We start from the raw sequence: 21,799 nt of genomic DNA on the forward strand, positions 1-21,799 counted from the left end.
CAACGTTTTGTTGTATTTATTTGCTAAATACTTAGCTATTTGGCACTCAATTAGTGTAATAAACATCGTTTCATCAGTGCTTATCAATGCACAACTAGTTCCAACCCGGCATTCTAACGGAATTATTGATAGATGATTCGCTGTCATCTGCGATATTATGTACTGCTTTTGCAGGACTTGAACATCGTATTGATAAATTACAGCACCCTTGCTGCGCCTGAGTCATATAATGGCAGGGAAAACCCTTCCAGACAGTTTCCTAAAAGCCTTGAAATATCCGTCACTCATAACAACAGCAGCTGAAGTTTGTTGAAGCGAGTTTTGATATCCTGCAGTGGTCTCTGTTATGGGCATGTGCTGTGCTATACTATCAAAACTGGTGAGTTGGATAGTTTTTTTCACACCATTATTAACAAGAATGAATAGCAGAAAGGAAGTCATAGCTTGCATGTTTACAGTCAGTTGTGTTTATGCTTTGCCTAGTCCAAAGCAGTGTTTTCAAGTCGGAAATTCCGGAAATCCAGATAATTCCGAAAAAATGGCATCCTTTAATAATCTTTACACAGTTTGGATTTTGAAGCTACTTGGGTGGCATGTGAAATTATTTATGTGGCAAGAATGCTTTCCTTTACAGCTCTAGCACTCACTGACAGGTACAAGGTTTGTTATGTGCACAACAATAACAGAAGTAGTCGTTAAAATGAAAATCTTAGGCCTCAGGCACCTCCAACAATGCTCATTAAATAACAAAATAAAAGGAAAAGGAAAAACACGTTAACACAAGTAAAAGCAAAATCTGAATCTAAGACGGAAGAAAAAATAGTGCAAGTTAAGATATAGGGCTTAAACATAAACAATAAAATATGAATGAATATAATTATAAAATTAAAATGCTTTGTGTAGACAGTATTGTAAAATAATAAGACTGAATATAAAAAGGAATGTAGTAATATGCATAATGAAAAATAAATATATATATATATATATATATATATATATATATAAACACACACACACACACACACACACACACACACACACACACACACAGAGGTGCAAACTGTTCTTAAGTAAAGTGTATAAAGAAAGTGATGGTTTAGAGGTAAAGTGACAAGTGATGAGCTCATTCCACCAATGCCCTACAGCTCTTCAAAACTTTCAGTTCTGGTCCTTCAGTCTACCCATGCTCCATATAGGCACATTGTGTCATGGATGCGTGTTGTGTATGTATACAGTACCAGTCTTGAGAACTATCTGTTGCCTGGAGCGGTGCAGGGCCATGTAGGGCCAGACTGTCAACAGACAGTTGTCAGCAATAGCACACAACTTAACCTTAAACCTTGTGGCAGAGACAAAGAAAAAAACAGAAATAAGTCAAGTTAGTGGATTGAATCAAGGATAATGCTTGATATTCTCTATTTTCATTATTGTTAACAAAGTTAATGAAAAGACCAAACCAACATTGTGTTCAATGTGTTGAGTCTGCCTAATGGAGGGGGGAAGAATAGAATAGAAAGAAAGAATAGAAAAACAGAAAGCTGCAAGAGTAAAATGGACAAATAAGAATAGGATTTTACCTTTGTTGAGGATGGTTTGGGGTGGGAATCACACAATCCTATAATGATATATCGCAATATCGGTCTAACTATGAATACAAAACGCCTGTGTTAGGTTAAGTGCTGGTTGTCTCTCTTTACTGACTGCAAGTCCAAACTGTTAGAAAACAGCACAATTCTGCAGCACAAGTCTTTCAGTCTGTAAATTAAAATTACAGAACTATAGAACAACTATGGGTCCAGACATTGGACTTAAACGTGGCTGGGGCATCTGTTATTTTCCTCAAACTGCTGTCTGCCATCCCGTTGAAAACCTCTCCCTCTTCAGCTAGTTAACTGATGTTCAAGTTTCCCTCATTATTGTGTTGAGTGCCACCTCGAGGAGCGATGAAGTAACTATGCTGGAAGCAGTGAAATCTATTTAGAGCACCTTATTTTATTAATTAAAATATCAATATTTGGCGTGGTGGAGAGGTTTGTGTGTCCCTATGAACCTGAGGGCTGTGTTGTCTGGAGCTTGGTGCTCCTGGTACGGTCTCCCATGGCAAAGTGGTCTCAGGTGAGGGGCCAGACAAAGAATGGTTCAAAAACCCCTATGAGTAAGGAATGATGAAGTTACCCTGCCCGGAGGAAGCCTGGGGCCCCCGTCTGGAGCCAGGCCCAGATGGAGGGCTCGTCAGCGAGCGCCTGGTGGCCGGATTTGCCATGGAGCCCGGCCGGGCACAGCCCGAAAAAGCAACGTGGCACCTCCCTCTCCCTCCCATGGGCCCACCACCTGTGGGAGGAACCGCTGGAGAGGGTGCGCTGCCACATGGGTGGCAGTGAAGGTCAGGGGCCTCGACGGACCAGACCCGGGCGGCAGAGGCTGGCTCTGGGGACATGGAACGTCACCTCTCTGTGGGGGAAGGAGCCGGAACTTGTGCGGGAAGTGGAGCGCTACCAATTAGATATGGTGGGGCTTACCTCTACACACAGTCTCGGTTCTGGAACCATACTCCTGGATATGGGTTGGACTCTTTTCTTCTCCGGAGTTGCTCAGGGTGTGAGGCACCGGGCGGGTGTTGGGATACTCACAAGCCCCCGGCTGAGCGCCACTACGTTGGGAGTTAACCCCGGTGGACAAGAGGGTCGCCTCCCTACGCCTACAGGTTGTGGGGGGAAAACTCTGACTGTTGTTTGTGCGTATGCACCAAACAAGAGCTCGGAGTATTTGGCCTTCTTGGAGACCTTGAATGGAGTCCTGCATGGGGCTCCAGTGGGGGACTCCATAGTTCTGCTGGGGGACTTCAGCGCGTGGGCAATGATGGAGACACATGGAGAGGCGTGATGGGGAGGAAGGCCTCCCTGATCTGAACCCAAGTGGTTGTTCGTTGTTGGACTTCTGTGCTAATCATGGATTGTCTATAACGAACACCATGTTCGAACATAGGGATGCTCATAAGTGTACTTGGTACCAGAGCACCCTAGGCCGAAGGTCAATGATCAATTATATAATCATTTCATCTGATCTGAGGCCGTATGTTTTGGACACTCGGGTGAAGAGAGGGGCGGAGCTGTCAACCAATCACCATCTGGTGGTGAGTTGGGTCAGGGGGTGGTGGAAGACTCTGGACAGACCTGGTAAGCCCAAACGGGTAGTGCAGGTAAATTGGGAAGGTCTGGAGGAGGCCCCTGTCCGACGGACTTTCAACTCACACCGGTGGAGCTTTTCGTGCATCCCTGTGGAGGCTGGGGGCATTGAACCTGAGTGGACAATGTTCAAAGTTTCCATTGCTAAAGCTTCGGCGGGGAGCTGTGGTCTTAAGGTCTTAGGTGCCTCAAGGGGCGGTAACCCACGAACACCATGGTTGAACCACTGCTGGTCAGGGAAGCTGTCCGACTGAAGAAGAAGTCTTTCCGGGATATGTTATCCCAGAGGACTCCGGAGGCAGTTGCAGGGTACCAAAGGGCTGCAGCCTCTGCCGTGAAAGAGGCAAAGCAGCGGGTGTGGGAGAAGTTCGGAGAAGACATGGAGAAGGACTTTCGGTTGGCACCAAGGTGCTTCTGGAAAACCATTCGCCACCTCAGGAGGGGGAAGCGGGGAACCATCCAAGCTGTGTACAGTAAGGATGGGATGTTGTTGACCTCAACTGAGGAGGTAATAGGGCGGTGGAAGGAGCACTTTGAGGAACTCCTAAATCCAACTAATATGCCCTCTATGTTAGAGGCAGAGCTGGAGGATGATGGGGGATTGTCATCAATTTCCCAGGTGGAAGTCACTGAGGTAGTCAAACAACTCCACAGTGGCAAAGCCCCGGGGATTGATGAGATCCATCCAGAAATGCTGAAAGCTGGTAAGGATGCCCCCTGGGCACCTCCTTAGGGAGGTGTTCCAGGCACGTTCAGCTGGGAGGAGGCCTCGGGGAAGACCCAGGACTAGGTGGAGGGATTATATCTCCAACCTGGAATGGGAACGCCTCGGGATCCCCCAGTCGGAGCTGGTTAATGTGGCTCGGGAAAGGGAAGTTTGGAGTCCCCTGCTGGAGCTGCTGCCCCCGCGACCCGACCCCGGATAAGCGGACGAAGATGGATGGATGAAAGGACCAATATTTGGCGCTAGCCTATCGATTCTCATATCGCACAAAGAAGGACAACGATATATTGCCATATTGATATTTTTTCCCACCCTATTTGAGAGCGGGATGAAGGAAGAGAGTAACCAAAAAGACAAAGATACAAGAAAAGAGGGGTGGTGTTTTAGAATAACCATTTACCTGTTGTGGAGGTGGTCAGTGAAGGTTATGGTTGTGCAGAGGGACAAAGGGATGGCGGAGCAGAAGGACACACTGCAGATTAGAGAGGTCACCTTGGCCTCCTGGTTCTGAATGCCAACTGGAAGTCTCTAGGGTGGCAGATAAAGTAGGAAAGTGGGATAATTCCACAGATCATGATAGAGTTTCTGTTGAAGTGCCAGTCAGGAAAATCAGGTACACTCATATAAATCCATTTTTGTTACATCACAATGCACAATAGTCTTAAAGCTATTGTGCACATTTTCTGTCGCCCCCATAATTCTAAGTAATGACAACAACACTGTCGGCACATCCACATGACGCAAACTTTCAGTGATCAGCACCACCCCCACCCCTCCTCCACGCAGTTGCTAGTAGCGTTTATCAGGTCAAATCAAGGGGGACACGGAGGATTAAAAAAAACGTGATGGATTCTTCAGAAGAGGTAATTATTTTGTAATTTTGATGTCCTCTTGGTCTCCAAAGCTGAACAGCAATGTTTTGCCTTTCTCAGTGGTGACGTAAAACGCATCACTCGAGCTGCTGTGTGCGAATGTCACCGGACTACGACATTTTGTAAACATAGCCATACTATGAAGGTAAATATGGTGCAAAAAGGGAGAGCTTGTAGAATACAATGTGAGAACTTGCAGAACAAAAAATCTGAACTTGTATGTTAAAATTTGCACTTGTAAAAATTTAATTTGCACTTGTAAAAATAAAATTTGCACTTGTAAAAAATATTCACACACATGTGATCTGAATTTGAAGTCATACAAAGAAAAAAAACATGAGAGCTTGTAAAAAAAATCTGAACTTGTAAGTTGAAATTTGCACTTGTAGGAAATGTTCACACACCTGTATTCTGAATGTGAAGTTACAGACAAAATATTCACAAATGTGTAGATTGATATTTACATGAACACAATGACAGCTGCAAACTTATAATGCAACATTTACTCGTATACTTTTTTTTTTACTTTGGTTCATTTTCCATCACAACCACAACTCAGTGATTACAACCTCTCGAATCTGTCACTGCAACTTCACATATGTGCTCTCTCGCATCACAAAGTGGCGAATCTGCGCACCTCGACTTTCACAACACTCTTGACGATACATTTGGTGCAAAACTAATTTGTACCTGTGGACTTAGGCTGTGGAGCTCTGAGCTAACAGAACGGGAAAAGCCTTCTTATATACAGTCTATGGGAAAAGCAGGGTTTCTATCGCCAGATGAGGGACAACTCTGTCCGGCTTATTTATGTAGCATGGAAACTTGGTGGAATAGCATGCTAGCGTTAGCTAACTAGCAGCCAGCCCGCTTCTAAATAAATACCTTTTAATTGTCTAAACATTTTTAACAGTCAAACTAAAACACTGGCGGTGAGCTCCACGGCCTGCAAAATCTCTTTGTCATGTTCATCAATAATGATTAGGATTTTAGAAGGTTTAGAGACATCAATGTTTTATCAGACTCTGTAGTAGCATTTCCTTGCTACCTAGATGCAATTTTCAGCAGTAATGAATTCTGCAGAAATGATTGTTTCTGCCCAAGCGGGTGCAATTCTTAGCAGGGATGCACAACATCAGCAAAGCAAGCTCTGGTCATGGCCGGGGGATGGGCTGCTGCTACCGGATGTGGGGCTCTCCGTGTCCCGCTGGAGCTCCGACTGCAGGTCGAGGTCGGCAGCGAAGCTTTCTGGCAAAAGCAGTGTTGCTACGCTGGTCGATCCCCACTGATGACAGTCCGTCTGCGGCTGCAGGTCGTGGAGCTCACCGCCAGTGTTTTAGTTTGACTGTTAAAAAGTGTTTAGATAATTAAAAGGTATTTATTTAGAAGCGGGCTGGCTGCTAGTTAGCTAACGCTAGCATGCTATTCCACCAAGTTTCCATGCTACATAAAACACTTTTTAACAGTCAAACTAAAACACTGGCGGTGAGCTCCACGACCTGCAGCCGCAGACGGACTGTCATCAGTGGGGATCGACCAGCGTAGCAACACTGCTTTTGCCAGAAAGCTTCGCTGCCGACCTCGACCTGCAGTCAGAGCTCCAGCGGGACACGGAGAGCCCCACATCCGGCAGCAGCAGCCCATCCCCCGGCCATGACCAGAGCTTGCTTTGCTGATGTTGTGCATCCCTGCTAAGAATTGCACCCGCTTGGGCAGAAACAATAATTTCTGCAGAATTCATTGCTGCCGAAAATTGCATCTAGGTAGCAAGGAAATGCTACTACAGAGTCTGATAAAACATTGATGTCTCTAAACCTTCTAAAATCCTAATCATTATTGATGAACATGACAAAGAGATTTTGCAGGCCGTGGAGCTCACCGCCAGTGTTTTAGTTTGACTGTTAAAAATGTTTAGACAATTAAAAGGTATTTATTTAGAAGCGGGCTGGCTGCTAGTTAGCTAACGCTAGCATGCTATTCCACCAAGTTTCCATGCTACATAAATAAGCCGGACAGAGTTGTCCCTCATCTGGCGATAGAAACCCTGCTTTTCCCATAGACTGTATATAAGAAGGCTTTTCCCGTTCTGTTAGCTCAGAGCTCCACAGCCTAAGTCCACAGGTACAAATTAGTTTTGCACCAAATGTATCGTCAAGAGTGTTGTGAAAGTCGAGGTGCGCAGATTCGCCACTTTGTGATGCGAGAGAGCACATATGTGAAGTTGCAGTGACAGATTCGAGAGGTTGTAATCACTGAGTTGTGGTTGTGATGGAAAATGAACCAAAGTAAAAAAAAAAAAGTATACGAGTAAATGTTGCATTATAAGTTTGCAGCTGTCATTGTGTTCATGTAAATATAAATCTACACATTTGTGAATATTTTTTCTGTAACTTCACATTCAGAATACAGGTGTGTGAACATTTCCTACAAGTGCAAATTTCAACTTATAAGTTCAGATTTTTTTTACAAGCTCTCATGTTTTTTTTCTTTGTATGACTTCAAATTCAGATCACATGTGCGTGAATATTTTTTACAAGTGCAAATTTTATTTTTACAAGTGCAAATTAAATTTTTACAAGTGCAAATTTTAGTTTAGTTTAGTTTAAGTTCAGATTTTTTGTTCTGCAAGTTCTCACATTGTATTCTACAAGCTCTCCCTTTTTGCACCATGTTTACCTTCATACCATACTGAGAAATACAGAGAGTTGTGTGGAGCTGATAGCCCTAATTAGCTTTGTATCAACTCATTTGGCAATGACTTGAATGTAACGGACGTTAATTAATATAAAATTAGCACTATAGCTTTAAGAGAGCAACTTTGGGAGTAAACCAATAACATTTAGAGTAGAATGTTAAATTGCTTGCTCATTCATAATAGAATACCTTCAAAGGATGAATTGCATTCACTAATTTTAGTTTTAGTAAATAATATCTTCTTGGCGGGGAGGAAACATTTCTGATACCATAAATCGCCAATAAAACAAATATTTTTTAACCACATGACACAGAACTCTGGTAACAAGAACAACATCCATTTTTGGTCAGATGGTTCATGACTTTTTCATAATAGTGTAAACTGCTCTGAGTACAGGCCTGTACCTGATCCTGGTTTTGGGCAGGGATGTTGTTACCCTCTGGAAAGATGATGGAAACAGGCTGTGTCTTTGTCCCATCCTCCAGTTCCACCTCATCCACTTCAGCTGATACCATAGTTCCACTGCAAAGGTGGACAGACAGCATATGTAAAAAACAATGTTCCACTTTTTGCTCCCATGCAATATTATAGGCAACCTTCTCAACATATCTCAAATGTTATTGTTTAATGTAGATATGTAGCATGTAAACAGTGCTCCAGATATATTTCTTGAGGAGATGCACTATGTTGCTGAGTTCAGTCACAGGGATTTAGGTCATAAAATGCTGCCAGAACTGTAATAGTGCCACCAACTTGCTTTCCACTCTGAAATCTAAACAATGCAAACCACAGAGGAATGTGGATTAGCTAGTTGGCTTACAATGTAAGCTAAATCCAACATGAATGCAGATTTGCCAGTTAATGAGTCCTGGCCTGATTGATAAAAATCCCACTGAAATGAATAATAGTCAGTTAATGTGTGTGACAGTGTTTCCTCTGCATTAATTTAGCTCCAATGGCTCAACACAGCAGGTGAATTGGCACAAGTTAGAAAAATGTAAATACAAAAAAATTCCATCAATGTTATTCTAACCCTGTTCAGCTTACCCAAAAAGCTGGAGACTACAACTGTGATCACAAAGCAGCTGTCCGTGTGTCATGATTCAAATAATCAAAAGTGAGGCAGTCATTAAATGTAACAGTTACTGGATCAGTTTTTGGCCTCGGGTGTATATAAACCAACCTAGGATACCCTAAGGCCAGCAGGGTGAATGTGGCAGATGCATTGCTTCCCAGGGGTACTGGTGTAAGGAGGATTTGAGGGGGGTGGATGGTGATACAGGGAAGCTGGAGGATAACAGTGATGGACAGCTCTCTGTAAGGTTGATGTACCTCCTCTCCTCCCAACCCCTCCCCTCCCTCTTCTCCAAGGTAAAGAGGTAGGGACAGTTTGGTCACTCTGCCAGAGCCTAGGAGAAAAAATGTACACATAGGTCAGTCAGTGCAGCCCAAAGGTGAATTAATAATGTTGCATCAAGCTAGGTTCATAACCTACATAACTAGGGCTGGTTAAAAGATCTGATTAATCAATGCATTGCAATATACGTTTACCCAATTGAATACCAATTTAGAAAATTCTGAAATTGATAGTTGTTAAAACTATCAATATCAGAATTTTCCAAAATGTTCCGCTCCTATAGGAGTTACCTTGCCGTCATTTTGCATTGTACGGAGGCTCCACTTGACCAAACAATGGTGGCGGCTGATCAGGACCCAGCCAGCCAGTGCCGCTCCTCACAAGAGTATAGTAGCATTACGCTTGGCTGTTAAAATGTTTACCTTCGCCTGACCAAAACCAGGCTGCTGCAGTATAACCCCACAGATCTCTACACCCATCAGACTGGTGGGTTATAACTCAATATTTAAAATGAGAGCAGAGAAAGACAGCAAATCGCAAACACTCTGAGCGCAAATGGAAACCCTGCGCTGCAACACGTGTCTTTTGGTTTAATTTAAGGCAGATTTTTGGGGGGATTTTGTTATTACAGTATTGAAGAAAAAAAACGTATAATATTAATCCTAAAATTGAAAATCGAGTAGGCCTAGCTATCCAAGAAACGAATATTTGAATAGTCAAATATTCGGTCCAGCCCTAGAGAGGTGTGCATTGTTTACATTGTGCTGCAAGTTGAGCTATGGCACACATTTGCATTTCAGTGTGTATGCACTTTACATTTTATTTCAACGCATGAGCACAGCATGCAGTACTGTGAATGGTTCATTCTTTGCTTAATAAAGAATAATGAAATGGTGAAATAAGTTTGGAGTTCAATTTGTTCTAAACCATGCCAATAATGCACATAATATTATATGACAAACATCAGAAGGTACTCTTATGAAACAGCCTGGGTATTTCAGTCACCGACGTGTATACATTTTGATTTCATGTGAAGTATTGAATCAAAATCAAATCGTATTGAATCTATATCAAATGCTATCAAAATCAAATCGAATCGTGAGGTGCTTGACAATACCCAGTCCTACACATAACCCCTGTGAATGATGTGTGCCTCCAAAAAACAACAACAACACTACACAGTGGCAGAGAGGGTTTAGGTTGAAAAAGTAATGCACACCAGCTTTGTCTATGCCACAGGTGCAGTGTTTACCTTTTTATAGTGAACTATATCCGATGTTTAAACAGGAATGACAGGAAAGTAGTGTATTAGGTTCACATCATGGAATGTTAAAGGTCTTAATGGTCCTATAAAGAGGTCAAAAATCTTTTCCCATCTTAAGCGTCTTAAATCCGATATTATCTTCCTTCAAGAGACACACTTACTCAATTCAGATCATCTTAGGTTGCAGAAACCATGGGTGGGACACATTTTCCATTCGAAATTTAATGCTAAGGCAAGAGGAACAGCTATTATAATGCACAAAAAAATTCAATTCTCTGCCTCTAAAGTTATTGCTGACCCTCAGGGCCGTTTTATCATGGTGTCTGGAGAACTATTTCATACCCAGGCCTTGCTGGTGAATGTTTACGGCCCTAATTGGGATGATAAGAAATTCGTAAATAAGCTGATTGCTGCTTTACCTAGCTTTAATTCACATTATCTGATTTTAGGTGGTGATCTAAACTGTGTAATGGACCCAAATTTAGACCGCTCCAACCCAAAACCGCAGGCTCCTTCTAAAATGGCAAATGAAATCTCAACCTTTTTGAGCCAGACTGGCTGCATAGACCCCTGGCGCTTTTACAACCCCCACAATAAGGTTTATTCTTTTTTTCACATGTACATCATTGCTACTCAAGAATTGACTACTTTTTTATTGACAAAAATCTCCTTTCTTCAGTAAAGGGAGTTGAATATTCTGCTATTGTGGAATCTGATCATGCTCCCTTACTACTAGATCTCTCCTTTCCATCTAATTTTACAAACCACATATGGCGATTAAATTCTTCACTATTGTCAGATGACTCATTTTGCAAACATGTATCCTCTTCAATTGACAATTTTTTAGAATTCAACTCAACGGAGCAAGTCTCCCCCTCTCTCCTCTGGGAGACGCTGAAAGTAGTGCTCAGGGGGGACATTATATCATATACTGCTTTTATTAACAAAGAGAGGGAAAAGAAAAGGCAACAGCTACTTCTCCTACACCAGAACTTTATAAAGAAAGGATTGATCTTCAAACCCAATATAATTTAATTTCATCGAGTCACGCAGAACAGCTTATTCTCCGGTCACGAGGTTTTTTCTATGAACATGGCGATAAGGCCGGTCGACTTTTAGCCCATCAACTTAAATCCAGATCGTCAGCTCAACATATCTCTCAAATTACAAATAATGCTGGGGATTTAACTGTTGATCCCCTTACAATTAATAACACGTTTATGAACTTTTATTCTAGCCTTTATAAATCAGAAACCCCTAAGGATCAGAGAAGGAGCCAGTCTAAATTGATAGAATTTTTTGACATCATAAATGTCCCCACTATTTCACCGGAACATAAAAAAGACTTAGATCATCCCCTTCAGCTCCAAGAAATATCTGCGGCCATATCAGCGTTGCAAAGCGGCAAGGCCCCGGGGCCTGATGGCTTTCCGATCGAATTCTATAAGACGTTTTCTACCAAATTATCCCCAATTATATGCTCAATATGTTTGAATATTCTTTGTCTCAAGGATCTTTACCAGAGTCCCTCACCGAAGCACTGATTACGCTTCTACTGAAGCCTGAGAAAGACCCAACACAATGTAGCTCGTATCGACCAATTTCTTTGCTAAATGCTGACGTCAAAATTTTAGCCAAATTACTGGCTATCCGATTAGAGTCTCCTCTGGTCAGTATCATTTCAACTAATCAGACTGGTTTTATAAAAGGTAGGCAAATCTTCTCTAACGTTCGTCGTCTTTTGAATGTTCTTTACACCCCCCAATCCCAGGACACCCCTGAAATTGTAGTTTCGCTAGATGCTGAAAAGGCATTTGATCGGGTGGAATGGGACTAACTTTTTTTTGCCATGAATAAGTTCAGATTCGGCCCCAGATTTATAGAAAAGGACCCGTCTTTTGTACACTTCCCCAGTTGTGTCAGTGGTTACTAATAAATGGCGATCCAAAAATGTTTCTCTATCAAGGGGCACTCGGCAGGGGTGCCCATTAAGCCCCCTTCTGTTTACAATTGCAATTGAACCACTCTCTCTGGTATTAAAATCCACACCTTCTTTTCGTGGTATAAATAGGTGGGGTGTTGAACATAAACCCTCATTATACGCTGATGACTTGCTTCTCTACATCTCAGATCCTTTATCATGCATCAATGATATTATCAAAATCTTGCACAATTTTGGGGCTTTCTCAGGCTATAAATTGAATATCTCTAAAAGTGAATACATGCCTGTTAACACACTTGCCAGGCATATGCCTGACTCTGCGTTCCCCTTTCGCTTGACAAGATCTGGGTTTAAATATCTGGGCATCAATGCACGTAACTTTGGAGGCCTTTTTGAAAATAATTTTACTCCTCTTTTGATTAAACTCAAATCCGATCTTCAAAAATGGAGGATTCTTCATCTAACCCTGGCTGGTAGGGTGAACTGTGTTAAAATGACAAATAAAGTTCTCCCGAGATTCTTATATTTATTTCAATGCCTACCCATCTTCCTATCCAAAGCTTTTTTCAACAGATTAGACAAACTTATTTCCAATTTTATATGGGATGGAAAAACCCCTAGGATTCGGAAAGAGTTTCTCCAGAAGCACAGGAGTGATGGGGGTTTAGCTCTCCCTAATTTTTTATATTATTATTGGGCAGCCCAAGTTCAGAAGATAGTCTACTGGATGCACTCATCAGGTACCACTGATTGGTGTGAAACAGAATCTAAATCCTGCACAGCAACCTCTCTACAAGCCCTATTAACATCTAGCCTACCTATTAAAATAGCACAATATACACTAAATCCGGTTGTTCATTCTACTCTTAAAATTTGGACTCAGCTACGCCAACATTTGCAGTTAAGACAAGCGCTTTTGCTACAGAGCCCAATATGCACCAATCATGCATTCCTCCCTGCCCAATTAGACTCTGCATTTAAACAATGGCAAGATAAGGGCATCGCTCAATTTGGTGATCTTTATATTGATGGTCTTTTTGCTAGTTTTAATGATTTGCGTTCTAAATTCAATCTTAATCAAGCTGACCTTTTTTCGTTATTTTCAAATACGACATTTTGTGAACGCCCAAAGCCCATCATTTCCGCATATTTCATCTAAGTCTCCTGCAGACTCTCTGTTTGAAGCTCCCCTCCATCTACAAGGTTTTATCTCAAGAATATATACAATTTTCATGTCTTTAAAAAGCGTAGGAACAGACAAAGTTAAAAGTAGATGGGAGAAAGAGCTTGGAACAGTATTTTCAGAGGAGTTCTGGAGCAATGCCCTCCATAGAGTGAATGGTAGTACCTCTTGTGCCCGATTGAGTCTTATACAGTTTAAGGTTTTGCACCGTGTGCACCTAAGCAGAACAAGGATTGCTTCTTTTAATCCTACTTTTGATAAGACTTGTATAAGATGTCACACTGGAGAAGCTGATCTGACTCACATGTTTTGGACGTGCCCTACACTTACTGTTTACTGGTCAACTATATTTGATACACTCTCTCAAGTATGTAACGTACAACTGAAACCAAGTGCTGAATTTGCTATATTTGGTGCTCCAGCTGATGAATCAAATCTGACTCGAAGGCAACTAAACATTATTGCTTTTGCATCCTTATTGGCTCGTAGATGGGTGCTACTACAATGGAAATCTGCAAACCCACCTAAAGCATCGCATTGGCTTCAGGATCTGATGTTATACCTACATTTGGAAAATATTAAATATTCAATTAGACGCTCCCATAAATTTTCATATGTCTGGCAACCCTTATTATCCTATTTCTCTGCCATAAATGTACTTCCTGGGGAGTAGTGGGATCTACATTGGTACTTTTTACACACACCTCTCTATATGACAAACTCGTGGTCTTTGATGCTTCGGCACAAGTGCTCCAGGTGTCTCTCCAGGTGTTTACATTGGTACACATGTAGGGCTTGTGTTTATTGTTGTATCATTGTTACACTTTTGATTGTGATGTCCAACCTAAATTGACCGAATTATTTTTTTTTTATTTATTTTTTTATTTATTTATTCCTTTATTTATTTTAATATTGTATTATTATTATTATTATTATTATTATTATTATTATTCTCATATTTTGTACTATTACTATTAATGAATATTATGTAAGGCAGACTGTTCTGGGTTGGTCGGGGAGGGATTGAAAATGTAAAAAATACAATCTCTGTACAAACAATAGCATTTGTCCCTAAAATAAAAATATATATAAAAAAAAAAAAAGAAAAGAAAAAGTAATGCACTCTTTCTAAAACTACTGGACACAAATAAAAAAAGAACCACCAACCTGTTTTGTGGTAGCTATCAGATTGCCAAGATTAAGCATTGTGGAAGCAAGAGACAGTAAGAGGCTGGTTCCCAGGGTGAAACATAATTCCTTGTTTATGGTCCATCACTAAAGATTATTAAGGCCCCATGATTTAATGGTCTATGCTGCACAAGAACATTCTTTAACAGAGTGTTACTTGAATTTAAATTTAGTTATGTTTTACTTTCTCTTAGTTTTGCCCCATGTGAAAGTATATTTTGAGGGATGTTACACTCTATTAAGCTATGACATATGTTGTGCATTATCTAGTTTCCCTCCAGGTGTGTGTGTGTGTGTGTGTGTGTGTGTGTGTGTGTGTGTGTGTGTGTGTGTGTGTGTGGAGGAGAAAGGGGTCAATTGTGATAAATTTGTGATGGTGTGATCTGAGTAAAATTTAATTTACACTGGCATGACTGTGTGTATGTGAGAGAGGGGAAAGCAGTGAGAGATCATAATGTGTTTGTGTTTCAAATCATTTCTCACCAGTTGTGATATTCTCAGGGCTGAAGCTGACCGTCAAGCAGATGGACTGCCCAGGCCCCAGACTGCCTGAGGATGGAGACACCATACATAGCTTTCCCTCTTTTCTGTGCTCTGTTGGTACCGCTATTGCTCTGCAGTCAAACCACCAGTTTACATGTTTCTTGACACTCCTACGCCAAAACACACTCTCTTCACACACTGCCTTCAGCTCCACTGTCTGCGGAGGGAGAGAGGAGGGAAAGAGAGAATGGGGAGGAAAAAAAAACAGCAGAAGCACAGAAGATAAAAAGCAATCATTTTATTTGTCAGAATGTGGTATCAGATATTCAGTAGGATGGTACAAACCACAAGATGACAGGTACAAGTAAAAATGAGGAGTTGGAGTGAGAAAGTTGAGGGTAAGCTTGAAAAAAGGGGAAAATAGAGGGAAAATGTAGGTATGGAAGCAAGAAAATGATAAGCTGCGGACAGCCTCTTGTTGATACCTTAGTGTAAGCATCAGACTGTGGTGCCAGGGGCTCCACGTGGAACTCTAGGCTAGTGGGGGACATTTCCAGTGGGGCGCACAGCACTAAAAACATTTTAACAACAGCAAGGAAAGAAAAACATTACATTTAGCTATGTGAACATAGTGCCACATATGACATTTGTTCAGTACACATACAATGTATAAGTATTTCAGCTGTGATTTCAGTTTCACTCCAGCAGAAGGTATATAGTGAATCATTTTTAAAAATAGACATCACTCACCAATACACAAACACACACACAACTCTAACTCCACATTGATGACCCCACCTGCGGCCTGTACGCGCTGTGACCGTTGTGTCGCCATGGTGATAGACTGGGGAAGAAGCTTGACGACATGCTTCCTGCTGCCAGCTGACAGCGAGGAGGAGATGGAGGAGGAGGGTGGAGTGAGAAAAGGAGACGGAGAAGCAGCGGGCCATCTCACTCCATTGACCATCAATGGCAGGTCAAAGTCATAACTGGCTGCCTGCAGGGAGACATTTCCTTGACTGTCCATCTCTACTTCCTTAATATTTTAATGGATCACTTTTACAAACAAACATTTTAAAAGCTTTAAGATGAGAGGGAGCAAGATCTGTAATGGGCCGTTCGCTAAACCCTGCCCCCAATAGTTACAGTTGCTATGCCTGTCAAGCTTTAGTGCCAGTTGGGCATGATTTCCACTCCATTTCAATTCTGCACGTTAAATTATGACAACTTGAATCAACGACTCTGTGCGGCACATAAACAAAATTGTATGTGTACCAGCAGCTTCAACAGCAGCAGTAAATAACACAGACTAAGAAACACATATTTCACATGGCTTATTATGGCTGAATAATAATGGAAAAGGCATTGTGCCAACACTATCTCAGATAACAAGTCTGGCCTGGACAAAAACCTCTTAGGGTTAGGGTTAGCTAGCCTAAACTGATAGAAACCTGGACTTCCTGGCTTTAACACAGTAGGGATATATTACACAGTGGAAGTGCTAGCCGTTTTTTAACTCTCGGTTACTGCTGAAGGTAGTAAGCTGGTTACCTGGACATGCTATCTATCGTAGCTAACGTTTACAGATAAACACACACTTTTGCCCTTTGGGATTTTTCTTTTTGACAAGGCTAAGGCTAAAAAAGACACAACCCTATAAACTATCATATGTATATTGAGTATCTCTCTTACTAGAGCCTTGTATACACTATTTCAGCAAGTGGAGACATCCAAAGCTTGTCAGAATCAGAAATCAGATCAGAAAGAGATTTATTGCCAGCCAGGACTAGGAATTTTTTTGTCCGACCTGCTGTGCCTAGTAACGGTTGCTAAACTATGATTGGACAGTCGCTGTTTCGAGGAGGGGTTTAAAGAACAGTCAATTCACGGATGTTAAATGTGCATTTGAGCATGGTTTACTCAATCTTCGTGATACTGTATCCACTGGGAGACATTTGGTCAAAATCTCACCTGGGTGGGGCAGAAGACAAGGGAACAGTCCACTGTCTGGTTACCCTGGACCTCCACAACACTCACACCTGGCTCCTTCTCTGCTCCTTCAAAATGCACAGGAACAATCACAAAAATAAAAGCGCACACAGCCTAAAACTCAAGACAAACACAAGGCAATGTGCTGTGTATTTAAATCACATTTAATTTCACATATTCCCATCTTTTATTCTAGTCACAGCCCACACATACAATACTGTTAATAATAAAACAATAACATATTATCCACCTATACACCAGGACTTTTTAAAGTCCGGACCAAGGTCCACATCCAGACCAAAGCAGCAGGTCAATCGGCAAGTCAATCTGGACCAAGCCTACACCTTGGGTTATGAATACAATAACACCCCCAAAATGTAAATAGGACAAATAGGTTTGGACTTATTTTACAACTGAAATATTTTTTTGTTATTACAGAGAGATAGAGTAGGCTACCAAAAAAGGTACCATTGGGTACCGGTACAAAAGTTGACCAGGAAAACTGAGACACAGCAGCATCTTCTAATGGACTGCTACAGAGATAAAGAAGTCTGGGTAAGTGTATGGGGCAAGTTTCAATCTGTGTTATAAATCTGTGATGTACTGTATCCTGAGAGATGTAATGTCTGGGAAACATAAATAACTGATGCAGTTGATCATCTGCATGTTTGTTTTAAACTGTGGAGGACCAGCTGTTCAATGGTTTTACAACAGACTGTAACAGACAGTGACACTGTGTGCAAGCAGGTGCTCGCTGACCTCTGGAGGACGAGAACAATGGACAAAGACCAGCTCCTTCCATGGAACAAACTGAACTTATAACTCACAGCGCTTAATAAAAGATCTTGGACTTCATGCACTTGATGCACTTTATTATATTTTGCACATTATGCACTGGTTTGCACATGTTTATTTTTTTATATATATAATAAAACATGTACTGTATTTATAAACTTGTATTGCATAACACTTTATTAAAGTCTTTAAAAAGAAAAGAAAAAGAAAACTTAAATGTTTGTTGCTTATAAGTGAGTTGATTAAATGTTATTTTGTTAATGCCAATCGTTTCGGACTTCTGATCTTGAATAAAAATCAGATTTAGACCTTTGAGTAATAAGTTTGAGAACCTCTGCCATACAGTATACTGTAACTGTGCGATATGCAGCATTGTGTGCGTATATACGTACTTGCTGAGGGCTGAGGGAGGTTTACAGAGAAGTCTGTGTGTTCTGCCAGGTCGAAGGTAACCCTGGCTGCGGCTGGCGAGTGGTTCGCCAGAGTGAACGGTATCGCTCGCCGAGAACCAGCATGGACCCCGTAAAACTGGAAATGGGACTGAAAAGAGGGAGGGTTAAATCAGCATAAGTACTGAGTTAATGCCTTCTGGACAATGCTGCAGAACACATCTGGTAAATAAAAAAGAACTGCCTTTATGCCATAAAAAAATGGATGACATCAAAACTTAACTTTCATTTCAGCATTCACAAAACAGAGCTCATAGTTATGTGCGCAAGATCAAATCTGCCTTCTTCCACCTGAAGAGCACCTCCAGACTCCATCATTTCCTAACTCCAAAGCAGAGACCCTAATCCATACATTTGTCATGTCTTGCTTGGATTAATATACTGTAATTCTAACTGGGTTTCCCAATAAAGCCATGGGCATACACCAATAATGTTTTCTTTATGTAAAGTGTCCTTTAGTTATGTGAAAGGGGCTTTAAATCTAATATTTCCTATTCCTATCCTTCAAGCCAGACATTACAGGTAAAAAAAAACATGCAAAATAATACAATCAAACCTGATTTATGATTGGATATTTAACAACGATTATTTAGCTAAAGTTTAAAAACCCTTTTCAGTCGGCTGTTGCTTCAGAGATCCTGGAACACTGTTCCAGAGAACGGAAGCAGCGAACAAAGTGTATTTTTGCACTTGGAAATCCTGAATCTAAAATAAATAACTTTAGTTGAACAACCTCCCATTGACACAGATTCATCTTAATTAGTAAAAGCTCAGTCTGGATCGACGATGGTTCACGCCGGAAGTTCCGCCGGATGTCCCTCACCTTCCGCTTTCTTTGTGTTTACGTAAACTCAGGTTGCATCGAGGAGCAGCAACCGCAACCTCTGAGCTACCAAGTTAACGTTACACCCTGAAAAAAAAAGTTTTAGAAAGAATATGTTTACGGCATTTACTGTCTAACTGGGACGTTTTGGGACTGATTGCTATAAACAAAATACACCCAGCAATACACTGGTAAGAGCAAATTACCATCAACCATGTATCCAGCTAATTTATATAGCTCACATTACTGTATCGTGTGAACAGTTAACTTTATTTAATATTGTATGTGGCGTTTTCTGTTGCGGGGTGCAAATGTTCCACCAAAACCAGTTCCTTCCTATTTTGCAGAGCCATGGTGGCTGCGTCCGGAGCTTAGTGCTGCCCAAGACCATTGTGATTGGTTTTCAAGAAATGCGAACAACCCCTGACAGTTTTTTCCTCTATCCAGGAGTGTATGCTCCTGTTGCCAGACCTTCCTCCGCAGCGCTGTGGAGATAGGTCTGGCAATGCAAGACTCGTAAAAGCTGATCAGCATTTTTAATGTTTTAGACTTTAAAATGTCTTTTGCTCAAAACACACACACACACACACACACACACACACACACAGAAACTCACCACACTGATGTCTACACTTGGAGGCTCCACTGATCCACCCACTCTGAGCTCAATGGACTTCATGTTCCTCAGAGCTATCTGTAATACACACACGTTTATTGTACATTGCTTACTTACACACACACACACACACACACACACACACACACACACACACACACACACACACACACACACACACACATACACAAAGAGAGTACTCTCACTCCTGTTTTTTCTATTTCTCTCTCACCTCTACTCTGGTGTCAAACTTGATGACAGAGTCGGGATTAAAGTTGATCTTGAGCGCTACCTGCCCCCCACTTGGCACCACGCCCTCAGATGGACTCACCACCAAACCTGGCAGAGGGCACACATCTAGCACCTGCCACAAACAAACACAGACAGAGACAGACTGGCTATTTTTCTAAGTATCTGTGTGTGTGTGTGTGTGTGTGTGTGTGTGTGTGTGTGTGTGTGTGTGTGTGTGTGTGTGTGTGGGGGGCACCTGGTAGTAGGCATGGTTCTTTCCAATGTTGTGTAAGACTGCAGTTCTCATAGAAGGCATCTTGAGAGGCACTGATCCAAATGTGACCTGTTTGTCTGCCAGCAGGACACTGGTGGACCCAAACTGAGAGGGAAAAGGAAAAGTTCTTTTAATGTTATATATCATTTTTCTGTGATATTCAATACATAGTGTTCTGTATTCTACATCTGTAGTTTACCCTCTCTCCCTTAACCTGCTTTGTCTAATTCTACTCTAGTCACTGATTTCACACATTTTACAAAATTACTTTTGACAGCCCCCAGAGCACATGTATTTGGAGCATGTGTATGAATCAGTGAAGAGAGCAATAGTAACGCTGATGATAACAGAACAGCGAGTAGTACAAGTGGGAGAGTGTTTTTCTATTGAGTGTTTTTCTATTGAAGAATGCATGAAAGTCCCAAGCCTTTCTTACCTACTTAAAACATAACACTTCTTGTTGCTGAATTGTGTTCTGGAACACTAAGGCTGCTGTCAGAGGAGAAATCGATATATGCCTCTTTGATGGATTTGGCCTCATATGACAAAGAATGAGCCAACAAAGGCTCTTTCTATTTGATAATTTATTTCCTTTCATTTATCACAGTTTTGGATTGTTGAAATCTTTTTTTTGCTATTAACCTTAATTATAGCTGTCTTCATCTCAAGGTGACAACAATCATTTATGTTGCAAGGCACATCCCTTATAGTTGTTTAAGAATTGGATTGTTTACAATGTTGCAGGAATGAATTGAAAAGTGTATATGGATGTCTTGATACCTCATTACTGCTATGAAAACTTGATGAATCCAAGCTGACCAAAGCCATTCTTCTCCGTGAAGGAATAGACTACAAATCATTTACATTTTGATAAAGATATGAAGGTTGGGAACATACTGAGCCTATAAATCAATGATTTTTAACAACCGCCTGCAACCTTATACCACTGAGTTTCCGTTGTCCGGTAATTATCGGTCATTGACCAGAAAAAAATGATGAAGATCGAAAATTCTTACTGTCTTGACCGCTGGAAATAATTGCCTCTGCACAATTTGAATTGTGTTAAAATAGGCTACAGTGATTTTCATATCTTTTGTTTTATTAAAACAATGAACAATCATGTTTTTTCATTTAAAAAAATGACTGTAGACTGTAGCGTATGCAATAAAGGAAAAAACTACATATCGCATTCTCACTCTGATTGAACGAAGGAGTTGACTACCGTGTATTTACAAACTACGAACGGCAGCAAGCAAGCGGGAAAGTCAAAGTCCAAGCCATGACAAAACAGGCAAGTATTGAGAATGACTTTATTAAAACCAAGCAGCAGCCGCTCTAACGTAAATTAAGATAAGAAATTGCCAGCGAGTCGGCACCAGCTACAGCTACAGCCCTTCTCATTAACGTTAATGCCACAAACGCACATCGAGGTACCGTATATGATGACAGCCCTGCACGGTTACGGAGGCATGACTTTCTCAACAGCCTGCGAGGTGCTTATTATGGACTCATCACCAAACCTAGCAGAGGGCAGGGGCTAACACACACACACACACACACACACACACACACACACACACTCCATATCACTTGCTAACTTCAAAACACTCAAAACCCATTTGTTCAAAGCTGCTTTTAACCTGTAACCAACTTAGCTGTTTCCACTTGTTTTCTATGCTGTTTTGCTTCATATTTATCTCTAGTTGTTATTGATGTCTTTATACTGATC

At 41.3% G+C, this 21,799-nt stretch overlaps 1 protein-coding gene across 3 annotated transcripts in view; it reads right to left on the reverse strand.

The window, feature by feature from the left end:
• Nucleotides 1-21,799, reverse strand: part of LOC116044623 (cilia- and flagella-associated protein 47) — an 81,799-nt gene that overhangs the window by 46,091 nt on the left and 13,909 nt on the right. For all 3 annotated transcript variants that reach the window (XM_035998549.1, XM_035998550.1, XM_031291966.2), the window contains exons 18-29: nucleotides 20,053-20,175; nucleotides 19,798-19,929; nucleotides 19,566-19,643; nucleotides 18,070-18,217; nucleotides 16,865-16,950; nucleotides 15,692-15,890; nucleotides 15,379-15,464; nucleotides 14,894-15,110; nucleotides 8,660-8,885; nucleotides 7,881-7,998; nucleotides 4,310-4,437; nucleotides 1,239-1,339 (exon numbers count right to left, since the gene is read on the reverse strand). In XM_035998549.1, the coding sequence (XP_035854442.1) occupies nucleotides 1,239-1,339; nucleotides 4,310-4,437; nucleotides 7,881-7,998; nucleotides 8,660-8,885; nucleotides 14,894-15,110; nucleotides 15,379-15,464; nucleotides 15,692-15,890; nucleotides 16,865-16,950; nucleotides 18,070-18,217; nucleotides 19,566-19,643; nucleotides 19,798-19,929; nucleotides 20,053-20,175 (1,642 nt within the window). The remainder of the gene's footprint in view (nucleotides 1-1,238; nucleotides 1,340-4,309; nucleotides 4,438-7,880; nucleotides 7,999-8,659; nucleotides 8,886-14,893; nucleotides 15,111-15,378; nucleotides 15,465-15,691; nucleotides 15,891-16,864; nucleotides 16,951-18,069; nucleotides 18,218-19,565; nucleotides 19,644-19,797; nucleotides 19,930-20,052; nucleotides 20,176-21,799) is intronic.

This window comes from Sander lucioperca, chromosome 24 (genome assembly GCF_008315115.2).
Source record: "Sander lucioperca isolate FBNREF2018 chromosome 24, SLUC_FBN_1.2, whole genome shotgun sequence".
In the NCBI taxonomy this organism is placed as follows: Eukaryota; Metazoa; Chordata; class Actinopteri; order Perciformes; family Percidae; genus Sander; species Sander lucioperca.